Source organism: Buceros rhinoceros, unplaced genomic scaffold (assembly GCF_000710305.1).
Source record: "Buceros rhinoceros silvestris isolate BGI_N320 unplaced genomic scaffold, ASM71030v1 scaffold745, whole genome shotgun sequence".
In the NCBI taxonomy this organism is placed as follows: Eukaryota; Metazoa; Chordata; class Aves; order Bucerotiformes; family Bucerotidae; genus Buceros; species Buceros rhinoceros.
In genome coordinates this window covers 48,020-63,062 of record NW_010412072.1, presented here as the reverse complement: position 1 = coordinate 63,062, position 15,043 = coordinate 48,020, and the positions used below count along the sequence as shown (strand labels likewise).

General features: G+C 42.1%; 1 protein-coding gene across 1 annotated transcript in view; it reads left to right on the top strand.

Moving 5' to 3' along the window:
* Positions 1-1,217: 1,217 nt before the first annotated feature.
* Positions 1,218-15,043, top strand: part of LOC104493516 (tubulin polyglutamylase TTLL5-like) — a gene marked incomplete at both ends in the record, with an annotated part of 57,250 nt that continues 43,424 nt past the window's right edge. Inside the window, 7 exons of the mRNA XM_010136213.1 lie at positions 1,218-1,338; positions 3,337-3,483; positions 6,107-6,207; positions 9,736-9,869; positions 10,478-10,591; positions 11,032-11,442; positions 13,163-13,338. Of these exons, the coding sequence (XP_010134515.1) occupies positions 1,218-1,338; positions 3,337-3,483; positions 6,107-6,207; positions 9,736-9,869; positions 10,478-10,591; positions 11,032-11,442; positions 13,163-13,338 (1,204 nt within the window). The remainder of the gene's footprint in view (positions 1,339-3,336; positions 3,484-6,106; positions 6,208-9,735; positions 9,870-10,477; positions 10,592-11,031; positions 11,443-13,162; positions 13,339-15,043) is intronic.

Here is a 15,043-nt window from a genome sequence, read left to right as displayed (position 1 = left end):
TGGAGCCAGCCCAGCTCTAACCCTTGACAGTTGCTATCAGCCATGTTCGTGAAAGGCAGATTGTGACTGGAACAGAGGGACTCTGTTAGCTAGGAGGCTGATAGTCTCATCATGTCACCCGTGTGGGTGCTTTGTTAGAAGACACTGAAAGATGTGGGTAGTTCACACTAATAAAATGGAAACGGTGGGAGGATGTACTTGCTGTTAATAATGCATTCAAGGTAGGAGACCCATCAGGGATGAAGTTATTTAAGATATGGGATAGTGTTGGAGAAAGAAAAAGCAGAAATAAACTGCTCATGAATGAAGCTATGCTGGGTAGTAAAAGCCTATCTGCTATCTGTCCTTATGAAAAGGAAAGAGAAATCACGTTTGGAAATTCAAGGGACAGCTTGTAGCAACTATGGGGAAAACTATGAGGGATAGTGGAGACTGGGAGAGCAGATTGTTGGAAGATTTAGGCCAAGATGACTGAACAGAATTAGGCAAAACTTTCATTGATGTCTCTCACAACAGACGCATCCCCTAAAGTGACTGCCATTGTGAGGGAATGAGAAGCAATGTGTCCCTCCCTGTCCTACCCCAGTCCTCTCCTCAGTCTGTGCTCACAGCTTCCCAACACGTTCAGCCAGCTGTGCAGCAGATTTTGCTGATGTTTTTTCATTCTTCAGTGGTGCCTTGCTCAATGGAATTTGGGTTGTGTTCTTGGGCCAGCAGGGGAAGAGCTCACTTTCACAGATTTAATTCTTTCATTTCCAAGGGGAGTTGCAGGGCCATTGTTAGAACTCTGGCACCGTTACCAAGCCCTTTATTTTATGGTCTGTTGTTGTGGTATTCAAAATGCTTGTGAAAAGAGAGGCCCAAGAGAGCCTTGAATTTGGCTTAAAAATACACAGTATTGTTAATGTTCTTGTTGGCTTTTGGAGGAGAGTAACTAAGGCTTTGTAAAGGCCAGGATAGCATTCAAGTTTTGGGTATGATCTTAGAACTTAGAGAGTGTCTGCCGTATTTTGTATTTCCTGCAATACCTACCGCATCTTCGTAGGTCTCCTTGAAAATACCAGTAGGGTGAAGGGACCCTCCTTCCCTTGAGCTTCAACATTTGTGCACCTAGGAGGTCCTTACTGACCATACTTTGATCCGTAAGTTATGCCTGCCTGCTGTAACTCTTCCCGTTACTGCTCTGAAGATCGCTGTCTGATTCTTTTGGTCCACAGCAAAGTGCAAGCTCGCAGGGCATTCTCTGCCTATCTACAGCATGTTCAGTTACGACTGACGAAGGAAGCTGGTGACCAGATCCAGAATGCTGCCTGGGCCGCCAAAGAGGATGAGCAAATGGTAAGAAGCTTTGTGTTGGTCAGAATAAGAAGCCAAGCTGAAATCTACCTGGAGAGTTTCAAGGTCCGTTTCCTTCCTTGGAAGAACCGAAGTCCAACCAAGGTTATAGTTGTCTATCTTTGTCCAGCTGCCAGTGCTGCGTTTTTAATCTATAGAAAAGGTAGGACTTCTGACTGACGTCTGAGCAGTGACAGGATAGACAGCTCTTAACGCCTAGAGTGTGGTTGACAGTCAGCTGCTCAGATCTTTCACTGGTTCTCCACTGATCTCTGAGTTTTCCTACTTTTGAATTCTTCTCTCTAAAATTCTGTAAGATTACTTGTCAGTATCTGGTTTCTGCTGCGTTAAACAAAGCTTACATCTACTCAAATTGAACAGGTATTCAGTTAATCTTTTTCTCACATGTACTGTTTTACACTCTGCAGGCATCTGCCCTTGGGAGACTTCTTTACGTCCTAGAAAAAGGAAAAAAGTAAAAGTCACTGAGGAGAGAAAGTCACTTCCTAGTATATTTGTTGGGTTTGGTTTTGGCTTTTTTTTTTTTTTGAATTGCATTAATTTTTCTAGGCAGTATTTTACATCCTGTATTGGATGTACATACATCTTAGAATGCAGGCCCAGATCCCCTCACAAATCTTCCTAAAAGAGCTTTGTACGGTAGCCTCTTGAGCTTTCTGCAAATCCGAATGTATTCTCGCTGAGTGTGTATTGCAAGGAAACAGCCAGTGCAGTTCAGAGATGAAAATGTAGGTCAAGAATAATCACAGAATCACAGAATGGTAGGAGTTGGAAGGGACTTCGGAGATCATCTAGTCCAACTCCCCTGCTAAAGCAGGTTCCCCTAGAGCGGGTTGCACAGGATCATCTCCAGGTGGGATTTGAACGTCTCCAGAGGAGAATCCATGATCTCTCTGGGCAGCCTGTTCCAGTGCTCTGCCACCCTTCAAGTAAAGAAGTTTTTCCTCATGTTCAGATGGAACTTACTGTGTTCCTATTTGTGCCCCTTGCCCTTTGTCCTGTCACTGGGCGTTACTGACCCCATCCTCACTCTTTAGATATCGATAAGCACTGATAAGATCCCTTCTCAGTCTTCTCCAGGCTAAACAGAATCTCAGCTTTTCCATTTGACTCAGTGGAAAATGTTGCTCCTGCTCTTTCCAAGTAGGAATTAAAACTGACTTTTTGAGAGTAATTTTGTCCACTGTACTGTGAAAATGACTGTACTGTTAAAATGACAGATCAAACCAGCCTGGAGTAATGGCAGCAAGAGGCGAGCTGTGAAATCCCATAGTTTGGCCGTGAGGCTGCTTGTTCATTAGCAGAGCTCTTGACGTAAAGCAAATTCAGAGGGGAGGCAGAAAGGGTTCAAAACACTCACAGGATGTACCTTGCCTTAGAACCTGCCTTGCCATGTATTTCCTCTACCAGAAGTCAAACAGAGATAGCAGGGGATTGGAATTACATGGCTGTAGATGTAGTCATCTGTTGCTGTGGAGAGGCTGTGACAACAATATGTGCATGAAAAGTGATGAAATGGGGCTGCATCACTCGAGTGGAGATGTTGGATCAAGATTCCCTTCCCTGTGATAGTGCTGAGAGGGTTTAATGTCAGTATTCTTCATCACAGGCCTACTTTAACATATTGCAGGTTGTTTTTTCAAAATGCTCTTCTGAGGTTTTGGACTTCACGGGTGATTGTGTGTTGTTGCTGCTTTTTGCTGCCTTTTTCTTGTTGGTTTGTTTCATCTGCCATGCTTTTTAGGGAAACAGTCCACAAGTGTTCCCAGCTCTGACCCGCCTCAGGCAAGGCACACCATCATTTTTCTCCCCCCACCCTGGATTTGTGGGACTATATTAAAAATGCGTATTTTTGCCTGCCAGTTGTCAGCTCATTTTCCCTGGACAGTGCATTTAGTTCTTGGCAGTCATTAGGTGTAGTACCTCACTTCTCCCCACGTTTTGCAGCTCATTCATTAACTCCATCTCTTTTGCCTTCAGGAGCTTGTGGTACGCTTTCTGAAGCGAGCCGCTGGCAATCTTCGGCAGTCCTTGAGGATGCTGCTCCCCAGCCGCTGTTTAAGACTAGACGATCGTCGTCGTATCCTGGCTCACCTGCTGGGCGAGTTCATAATCCGTTATAACAAGGTGAGTAATTCTTTCTCGATTCTTCTTTTGGTAGGTCTTTCGGGTTTTGTTCTCTTCTTCTAAGGAATCTCCTGCTGGCTGCTGTCAGAGACAAGACAGCATGCTGTTTTTAAGGGTCTGTTCTGTAATTCACATGGTCTGTTCGTAGTTGTGCATTCCGTAATGGTAGTTTGTGCAAATTGTCAGATAGACAACGGTACTAGTACATTATGCAATCCAGTGACTGTGCATAAAAGCAGAAAGAAGTGTTGAAATGAAGTGGAATTTAACTGGCAGTCCACTTTTTCTTTGGCTTGTATTCTATTCCAGGACTTTGTAATGCCTCTTCCCGTTTCTCCCTATTTTTATGATGCTTCTTTAGAGAGATATATATATATTTAATACAGAACAGTATGAAATATGTATTTTACCATTTGTGTGGTATACCAAGGTACTGCTACCTATCTGTAGTATGGGACTCTGCACGCTCAGTGATAAGGAGAAGTAGGTCCTAATTTAAATAATATTCACCTCTTTAGATGTAGAAGATGCTGTTTTTATCATAGTGGTTTCATGCTAATCCTTGTTTTGCAAGCACAGCTTTACCTCTCTTTTACCACCTAGCATTTCTTTACTGTCAGAACAAGAGTAGGTTTAATTTTGCTTTCAAAGGCTGCTGTGCACACCTCCTACTTGTCAGCAAAGGTGGTTCACTTATGATACCTTCTCAGAACTGACACCTGACAACTTGATTTGTCAAAGCAAGGTTGGTGTTGAACCAAATCTGTTCCAAGGAGGGCTTCGTATGCCTAATGTTCACTGAATTGCTGTGTTAGGAGTAACAACAAAACTCTTGGGTGGCTCTGTAGTGAGTGAAGAATGCAGCTGCTTTGGATATAATTTTCGCTCATATTGTATTTAAACTTAAGGATTTTTTTCTAACTCCTGAGTAAATTCACAGAAGAAAGCTGTGTAAGTGGAGATAAATAAGTGTGTAAATGTATTTTCTCAATTAAAACAAGTGAGAACAGATCACCTGAGGTCTTAGGATGTACATGTTTAAGCCATTGAGACACTCTTAGGCTATGAAGTTTTTTGGGGTCTGATTCCAAGAGATAGACTCCTTTAACTGACTTGTAACTTCAGATTTAGTAGGAGACTTCTACTAGCCATTATGTATCTTCTGTAATGACACAGAAGAAAAAATACTGCCTCCAGCAAACTAAGTAAAATAGATCACATATTGTCCAGACTTTTACTTAAATAGTGAAGGGTAGAGACATGTCTCAGAGCAGCTTTTTCTTCCCGCTCCTGAATTATCTTTCAAATGATGTGTCTGACCCTTTTGACGCAGGAGCGCTCAGAGTACCAGTAGGAAGCAATGAAGCGAACGTAAGTCTGGCCAGATAAATTTTATATGCTGATATTGGTATTTCAGAGAGGCCTGTAAGGTTTGGGGTTTTTTTTAACTTACAAAAATGTTTGTATCAATGCAACCTCTGGTGTCAACAAGTTAGAATTGTAGAAACACAGAATCATCTGGTTGGAAGACACTTTACAGATCATCAAGTCCAACTGTTCACCCTGCACTGCCAGGTCACCTCTATACCATGTCCCTCAGCACCACATCTACACATCTTTTAAACACCTCCAGGGATGGGGACTCCACCACGTCCCTGGGCAGCCTGTTCTAATGCTTCACAGCCCTCTCTGTAAAGAAGTTCTTCCTGATATCTAACCTAGATCTCCCCTGGTGCAGCCTAAGGCCATTTCCTCTCGTCCTGTCACTTGTCACATGGGAGAAGAGACCAACCCCCACCTCTCTACAACCTCCTTTCAGGTGGTTGTAGAGAGCAGTAAGGTCTCCCCTCAGCCTCCTTTTCTCCAGGCTAAAAAGATTATGTATATCTGAGAGCTTGCTCCCATTCTCACACACAAAGGCTTGCCATCTTTTATTTCAGTATATTTTAGTGTATAAATGTGTATTTGCCACAGGCTATACTTTCTTCGCTTTCGCTAAAGCAGTGGTTTTTTGGTATGTAGATAAGCCTTTGGCAATTTGCTACATGACAAAAGAAATTAACTCAAGAGGAGAAGTCCTAGTTTACAGTAGGAAGTGTGGATGCCCTCAGCAGCCCTCCCTGATTCAGTTTCTTTAATATAACTTTATATTTTTGCCCTCTATCCTTCCTGAATATCTCCTTTTGGGACAGATGCTCAAATAAAAGCTATGATGAGGAACTCTGTATTTGTGACAGAGACAGCAAAAGTAGGAAAGGGCCCTGATATCTGTTAAGAATGATTTTTTTTTCCCCTCCATGCTTCCTTATGTCCCAGCGAAGAGTATATTTGAAAGAGCAGCATGTATTTTTGAAGGCTTGACCTCTTCTCAGGAAATCAATTCTAATAAGTTATGTCAAGTGAAGGAATAAGGAGTTTAGAGTATGCTTAGCATGCTGTCTCTGGGGATCTCTATATTTATCCATTCAGTTGCACATAATGAATTCCAAAGAGCCAAATTATAAGTATTTGACTTTTTTTTTTAGATCCCATGGAACTGCTTTTTGTTTTCTCTGAGCTGTAGTTGTGCCATAGAACTTAAAGGAACTGCATAGAGGCACTTACTGATACTGCTTATTAACAGGAAACGGAGCAGATGGTTCAGAAGCAATCAAAAAAGAAACAGGAAGAGGAGGAGGAGGGAGTGAATCCTGAAAGTTTTCAGAACTTCATTACCAGAGCAAGGTAGGAGTGGATTTTATTCCCTTTGATAACGGAGCTCCCACACCTGAAGCTGATGGGGTTGTTCTGAAGATGATCTGTTTGGTCTGAAGGCCGCTAGGTACCTTTAATGACTGTAGCTCCTGCTCTTGCTGGGAGACAGAGAACTTGCCTTTTCTCTTTTCTCCTTTCTAGCAACCAAACACTTGTAGCAGCAGCATCTGGTGCATGGAGAAGGGCATACAATGGATGTTTTGACCATTAAATAGATTCCCAAAAGACAGAAGTAGTTCTCTGGTCTGTGTAAATTTCAAACTGCTGCGGAGTTGAGTCATTTGATTAGCTAGTGGTTAATGGTTGGTTAGCATCCTGTGATGCTGGAGGAAAAGTGTTGGGGGGTCTCTCCCCAGCTGTTAGGGTCACCAGTTGTGGTGGGCACCAGTTGTTGCGATCGGTTGGGACGGACAACGCGACAACAGCTTGTGTGCACACAAAGCCTTGGTTGAAATACAAGTGCAACTGCACTGCCCTGCGTTCTCTCTTATCACATAGTTTTATAATCTTCTAGTATGGTGTTTATTCTACGTGCCCTACTTGGATTGCTTTCAAGTGCACTCTCCTCCAATCAGCTACTGCCCCAGCCTCTCTGTCTCCTCCCAGACGACACACTTCCTGCTGCTGACTGACAGCAGGCTAATTCGGCTTCCTCCCTGCCGGGGTCACGGCCACAGAAAAGCAGCAGTACTTTGGAAGGAGAATGAAACCAGGGCTGCTGCTCAGATGTCCTTGAGCCACTTGTTGTGGCTCTGGCTCTCTTGTTTCCGAGAGTAGAAACTTATCTTATGCTTGCTGCTTCTCTTCAGGAACTCTCCAGGTCTGGACTTTCTGCGATGAGGAAGGAAGGAAGGGAGTTAGATTCGCTGTCTTCATCTGAGCCTCTGATTTGGCTTGCTAAGGCAGTTCAGTGCACTCCCTGCTCCCCCCCAGCCGACCCCCTTCCTGCTGCTGACTGACAGCAGGCTAATTCGGCTTCCTCCCTGCCGGGGTCACGGCCACAGAAAAGCAGCAGTACTTTGGAAGGAGAATGAAACCAGGGCTGCTGCTCAGATGTCCTTGAGCCACTTGTTGTGGCTCTGGCTCTCTTGTTTCCGAGAGTAGAAACTTATCTTATGCTTGCTGCTTCTCTTCAGGAACTCTCCAGGTCTGGACTTTCTGCGATGAGGAAGGAAGGAAGGGAGTTAGATTCGCTGTCTTCATCTGAGCCTCTGATTTGGCTTGCTAAGGCAGTTCAGTGCACGCAGTTACTTTCACAGTGAAAAAACAGCGTTTTCCAACTGTGCATGCCTTTACCTGCCTTAAACTTAAAAGACTCTGGTAGGAAATGTATTTTGAAAATACGTAAATAATCTTTATGGCCTGTAGCATTGTGTGAAAAACAATGATATTACAGCTGTGGAGAGTTCTGAAATTACTCAGTGAACTGGAATTATGTCCTCAAAGTCTTCGATACCTGAGTACAAAACCCGATTCCTTTTGACTCTTTTATTTGACCGGTATATGACATGCCTACATGGGCAAGGACTGTTGCCAATATCTGGGCAGCTAGAATTCACCTGCCCTTTTAATGCATTTCTGTCGTCGGTTGACAGCCACTGCAGCTTTTTCATGATCAGTTATGAAACTGTTCTTTTTTCTCTCTTTGGACAGCACTCTTAGTGACTGGTGAGAAGTGGGTGATAGCTGAGGCTTCTTAAGTAATTTCAGGAGGTTTCACAGTCTCTTTTAATGCTACATTTCATGAAAATGCTAATTCATTAAAACAATGAATTTTACATTTTGCTAATGTAATTGATGGAGTCATTACCACAACAGATTTACAGGCTACGGGAGTAGTCTTGCTGCTTTTCAGATAGAGTTCTGTAAGAGAATGATTCTACAAGACATCCGATTGCCGTATACCGTAACATCTACTCATGTTACTAGAAATGCAGATTACATGGCCCCCGGCAGACTTTGACGTCTCTGGCCACTGGAACGACGGTTACCTCCTAGGGCAGGGCAGTTTGCTTTTTGCCGGAAACGCTGAGATGGTGTTTGGGGCAGAACCGCATACTCTCCTGTTTCCATGTTGCTGGCTACCATGCCATCATGGCCTGATGCACAGTCTCGGCTGGGACTGGAGATTTTTGCTGGATCAGCTGCTGAGTGATAAAGAATTTCCACTTTGTGTGTTCTGCAGTACAGTTAATGCAACACCAGGGAAAGTGGCTAATAAATATTGTCACTTAATAAGTAGGATTGTTTTATTGACTCTGTAACTTTGATATTACATGGATGACATTGTTTTTAGTTATACTTACACTACAACCATTGCTGCTAAACATTCTCCGTGCAACGTTGAAGTAAATACTTATGCTAGTAAATTCACTTGAAAATTTAAAGCACCTTTCCACCTACAACCTTTCATTATCTACATTTTTTCTTCACCTTTTTTCTCATGGGTCTGAGAGAAAGGTGAACTTTGCAGCATGCCCTGAAGGTCCAAACTCTAGTGGGATCAGCTTTAGATATCGCTTTTACCAAAGCTCAGACTACCTAAGACTAGTACTAGTGCATATGCAGGGGACTTTTTGAAGGATTATAACTGCCGCTATGCAAATTTATATTTCTGTGTTATGTTTTCTTGAAGTGTTATTGGCACTATGTTTCTTGCTTTCGGTGTTTGCTCTGCCGTGTATCCATATACCCATATATAAGTCCTCTTAAACTGCGCTGCCTCCAGTAAGCATACCCACTGGAGAGCAGAATCTGTCTATTTGAGCCATGTACCCATACTCACTAGTGCTGAGGCAACACTGAAAGGAAAAGGAAAGCATATTAGATAGGAAAACAATTAGAATTACAGCTTGCACAATCTCTAAAACGAATGGCCAAGTAACTGATGCTGCTTTGGGTCCAGCAGATGCTTAGGACGTTGTGGCAGTTAAATTCTCATCTTATAAAGAAAATGAGAAATCCATGCAAGTTTTGTGAGATTCACAAAAATACCCACCTCTTTGCTTTTCTTGCAGTATTGGCTAATTAACAAGCTCTTCCCTCCTCTTCCCTCTTTTCTCCCCACTGCTGAATTGAAACTACTAATGAAGACAAAATAGTTCTCTCATGAACAAGATAGATGCTTGTTCCCCAGCACCTGGGGAAGTTTCACAAATTTAGCTGTGAACTGAATCTTTTCTATTGAGCTGATCTCCCCAAAAATGTTTGGAGTTTTCACTTGCCTTCTATTTGTCTTGGGAAGGCTCCTGAATGCCTTGAATTTTCTGCTGCATAAGAAAATGGCATTTCAGTGGGAATCTCAGATTTGACCAAGGCATGTTCCTTTCCTTCTACTCTTACCCTGCAGAACTAAATAAATCACTAGTTTGTCTGGCGTGTCCTTTTTTCCCCCACTCCTCTCTTCAGTCTCTTTATGAATTCTTACCTTTGATTGTTACATGAGTGCAGAAAATCTTAGAATCCTCGCTTAAATGTACTCTTCTCTTCTTACTGTAGTGAAAGTGACCTGGAGGAAGTGCTGACATTTTATACACACAAAAACAAGTCAGCAAGTGTCTTCCTAGGAACAAACGCCACAAGCACAAAAGCCAGCAACACCAGTAACCAGACAGAGAAACAGCCTCCAGAAGGTAAGTTTTGCAGGCAGTTTTGATATTAGTTGCCCAGACAAATGCAGTTTAACTTCAGCCTATGGGAAGAGAACAATTCCTCCTTTTTTTTTAACTGACTCTATATGTGAAGACTAGAGTAACTGCACTCCTACCCTTTTTGCCTGAAGTGAAATGGGATGAATCTGGACTAGTATTTATAAGGAACTGCATGTTGTTGCTCATGACTGAAATAAGAATGTGCAGACTGAAGGCACTGAGATTTGAAATGAACAGAGATTCCTGAAATCAAAGTAAAGGATAAGAGAAATCAAGGCCTCCTAAACTGTGCTGCCTACAGTAAGCATACCCACTGGGCAGCAGAATCTGTATGTTTGAGCCTCATTAGGTGTTCCGTGGAAGGGAATTGCAGTGCCAGCCATACATATTCAAGTAGTCCATGGTGCGGTACATGATAGCACAATTATGATCAATACAGTACATGTGTACATACAATACAGTACATCAATACATGGTCTGCAGTAAATACTAGCAAGGAAGTCCATTGTAAAAAGGTTTAAATTCTGTTGTCCCGTTCTAATATCATAGTTTGCGTTATGCTGTGTCCTGATTCCTTGATTTTATTATAGAGCATCCTGAGGTGGTGAGAAAAATAAAAGGTGGTCAGCCCAAAAGTTCAGTTGCAGATCTGGCTGCAGAAGGAGCATTAAAAGGCTATAAATCCAAAGAAGTTAAATCAACCCGTAAGTGAACTGGCTTAAATTATCATCAAGAAGAAAATAATGGATGCATATACTCTTTTTAATGCTGTTTTAAACAAAGGATGGAATCTTTGGGTTCAAACAGAGGGATTCAAATACCCAATTTGGGGGAAGATTCTGCAGATTTTTCTTTTAAACCCAGAAGATACTGTAGAATGAGCAGTCCAAAAGAGTTAGCTGCTCTTCTGAGGGGGAGATACCATCTAGATGTGATAGATCCCAGTAGATACAGGAGATTACCATCTAGATATGGTGAGCTTTGAAAGAAGTTATTCATAATGTAAAGCCTCTTGTTTTTGCTGGTAGATGAGATGATTTTGGCTTCCATGTGTCTGAGTAGAGACATCTTTGGTGTGTTGATATTATCCAAAGACCTGAAAAGCATCTTTATGTCATGTAGTTTGCTCATTGTCTTTGTGTAGTTCCAGAAAGACCGATCTCCTCCTTGACTGCTGAAGCAAAACTACCTCCCTGTGGCCCTCCTAGTGCTTCTTCCTCCATTTCTGGTGCCACGTTCAACAGAACTACTAATTCCCGGATAACATCTCAGCCTGCAGCCTCTGAAAATTCGCAGATGACTGGTCACAATTCATTGTGGACTCCTCCAGTTGGTCCAAGGCTGATTCAGGCACCATCCCCAGTACCCTCTTTGCAGAGCACAGCTCCTGACAGCTCCTCTGTCTTCACAAACCCATTATCCAGTGAGGCATCTAGCCTGGCAGGGTTACATCATTCTCATTCCGGTAACTGTACCACTGGCCCATTCTCATCTTTTCATAGAGCTGCTCAGATCTACAGCCAAAGATTGTCCCAACCATCCTCTGCAAAAGCAGGTGAGTGTTCTGGGATGTGTCAAAACCTGCTAGTTCAGTACAGAGACTTTGTAATCTCTGTTCTGGAGTAGGTAGAAATTTTACATTTCAAGAATTATGAGTATGGTTGAATAGTGCTGAATTTCTTCTGGAAAGGTGGTGTGCAGGAAGCAGCCCTTGTTTGCCAAAATATGCCCTTTAACTGAGCAGAGAAACAGGGAATCATAGAATCATTTTGGCTGGAAAGGATCCACAAGATCATTGACTCCAGCTGTTAACCTAACACTACCAAATCCACCACTAAAGTCCCGAAGTGCCACGTCTACTCATCTTTTAAATACTTCCAGGGATGGTGACTCAGCAGCTTCTCTGGGCAGCCTGTTCCAACAAAGGGCTCGACAACCTTCTTGGTTTTTAAATACTTCCAGGGATGGTGACTCAGCAGCTTCTCTGGGCAGCCTGTTCCAACAAAGGGCTCGACAACCTTCTTGGTGAAGCAATTTTTCTCCAGCTGTTAACCTAACACTACCAAATCCACCACTAAAGTCCCGAAGTGCCACGTCTACTCATCTTTTAAATACTTCCAGGGATGGTGACTCAGCAGCTTCTCTGGGCAGCCTGTTCCAACAAAGGGCTCGACAACCTTCTTGGTGAAGAAATTGTTCCTAATGTCCAATCTAAACCTCCCCTGGCGCACCTTGAGGGTATTTCCTCTTGTCCTATCACTCGTTACCTAGGAGACTGACACCCTCCTTTCAGGTAATTTTGGAGAGTGTTAAGGTCTCCCCTCAGCCTTGAGCTTTGAACTCAGCCTTTGAACTTGTTTGCGAAGAGTTGGGAAATTAAGTATTTTGAATTCTTACTTGATTGTATTACTGATCTCTTGTTTATCTCTAGTGATTTTGATGTAGTTTTGGTTAGCAGAAGTCCTGTCTCAGTCTGTGTGCTGTTCGCAGTTCTGTATTTCTCTATGAGGTAGAGAAATCCTTTAATGAAACTTCATAATTGTTGAATACTTCAAGTTGTGTGAAGACCTCCAAAAAAGAGATATCTGAATGAATCATTACTGCAGCTCATTCTCTAGGACTTTTCAGCGCTGCCAAGGTGATTTAAGATCCAGGAGTATTTTAAAAACAAGTTCTAAAACCTCTAATTTACTATGCTGGGGTAGAATATAGGTGAGCAATGCAACTGTAGAATTGCATCTTTAGAGTGTAAGGAATCTGAAAGGTAAAAGAAACTGTAGGGATTTATGGATGCAGACTGCAATCTGCTAGGAAAGTTTTGAGAACCACACACAGGCTAACAGTAGTAGTCCTGATAAATCTTTTTATGATGGTATACATTTGCTTTAGGTTGTGTGTTGGGGTCAGCACATATCCACTAGGGTTGCTGTATGTATATATTGACAACCTTTCTAGCATTAAAATAAATCTGACTTCCCAATTGATTAAGTTATTTAAAAGGATCTATTTGTTTTTAAGGAAAAACATTATAGATTTAACTTACGTAGCAGCAGCAATATTCTCCGAAATTAGGTGCCATTAGGTACATTATGATAAAGGGAATATGGGTCTGGAATTGACAGTAGTTCATATAGGCAATACCCAGAAGAACAGAAGGCTGTATTCTTCCTAGAATCTGCAGAAAGTATCATACCTGCTTTTGCATCTCTGTGATCAGCAGGCTGAGAGAGTCTGACACACCGCTCACTAAACATACTGAAATGTTTGTTTTGTAGGTTTGTGCCATCACAGTCCAAGTGGGCAGAATGTGGGCTCAGCCAAGATGCACAAAGATGCAGAAGATACTTCTCAGGGCAAATGTTACAGCCCCAACACGGTAGCAGCAGAACTGCAACAGCCGGCAGAAAAGCAAGCAGCCCTGCCGAGCCACATCAGCCTCCTTACACAGCAGGTACGTAGAGCAGCAAAGCTGGAGTCCCCCTGACAGCAGCCCTCTGCGTCAGCACTGGGCTGGAAGTGTCAGATGTGCTGAAAGGAGCCAATCTCATGAAAACTGATTTCTGTCATGTTGTTCTTTTAAAGTGTTAACAGCGACCAAAATTTTTATTTTCTGTGAGATGACAAGAATGTTGCTAGAGTCCTTTTATAGAAGAAAGCAAGACTGGTAATAGGATTATGTTATAAAAGAACAAATCCATGATTGGTCTTATAAAAAAATAAACCCAAGTCTTCCCAGATTTGTGCTTCCATGTGATTTGTTTCCTCATTCCTCCAGTGTGTCATCACAGTGCTGGGAATGGAAGTCTGCAGAATGGGTTCTGATGTAAATTCTGTGTTCTAATAACATTGTGAAGATGTAATGAAGTACTTACTAGCATGGGTTAATACTTTTGCTGAACATGCTGGTATAGATCAAATTTACATGAGCTTCTGGTAGAATTTCACTTAGTTTCATATTTCTTTTTGAGTCCTAAATTGCTAAACATGTAGTGATTTTTTTTCTTTATAATTAGCTACAGTTGTGTTCATCAAAGATGTTCAGGTTGGACACTTCTCGGTTAACGAAGCTGCCAACTGGAGGTTCTCCAGGATAGGCGCTGTCCCTTGGAAATTAATTTTTTCCCTCCTTACTTGTTAGCATCAAACAGTTTAAATATCTTCGCTCTGAAGCTTTGGTTTTGGAACTATGGATTTAACAGTGATGTTTTACTGAGCATTCTGAGACGCGTTTAATAGTTACAATAGCTGCTGCTGTTTGCTTCTCTTTGCTTCTTTCAATTTTGTTGTTACATGTTTGGATTTTGAATACCTGGTTAGATGATTCGCAGTGTACCTTTTTCAAAAGGCGGGGTACGTTTATAACTCCAGGAAACTGAATAGATTTTTGGACTGTTCTACATCTAATTCAAGGTTTTGACTCAATCTAGGCAATCCCAGAACTAACACAGGCACTCTGATCTTTGCAGACAGGTCCTGAACTTCAAAGGATAAGTCACTAAAAGCACCTTCTTGTTGATGGGCTCAGCAGAGAATGTGAACACTGAATGTAACACTGGTGTTGAGGCCTGATCTTGCATCAGACTAGAGCCTACTTAAAGATTTGATCTTTCGAAGCCTGAAGTGGTATGGGGAAAATCAGAAGAAGCTTGTTTACTTGTCCAGAGCTGTCAGTCTGGTTCTCTTAATGAAATCAGAATTCAGCTTTTTTAAAGCTAAATTTTGTAGTAAAACTAATAAAAAAAGAATTTGGTAGTGAAACTTTTTTTTTCAGTAAATGCTGATTTGTTGAAAGCTAAATTTGTGATGGAGACTGCCTCCTTGGATTAAAAATTAGTATTTAAACAAGTATTTGGGAAAAAAATGAAATGCATCTAGTTCCTTTCAGTCTTTTCAGAAAAGAGCCATTAAAAATAAATTCAGAGACTTTCTCCCTAAAACCACTCATTTCCCACTCCATTTCAACTGCTGTGGTTTCTTAGGTCTTTCTACAGAACCATCATCTGCTATTGTTGTCATCTTGCTGCCGTTTTTATAGCTATCGGATGAGTTTTGAACTTCTGTATTCCTACCGTAGCTAGTGCCTGCTAGTCAAACTAGGAAGTATAGAAGGGGGAATCCAGAGAGGAACTGGCAAGGATCTACATGGAATCGGAAGA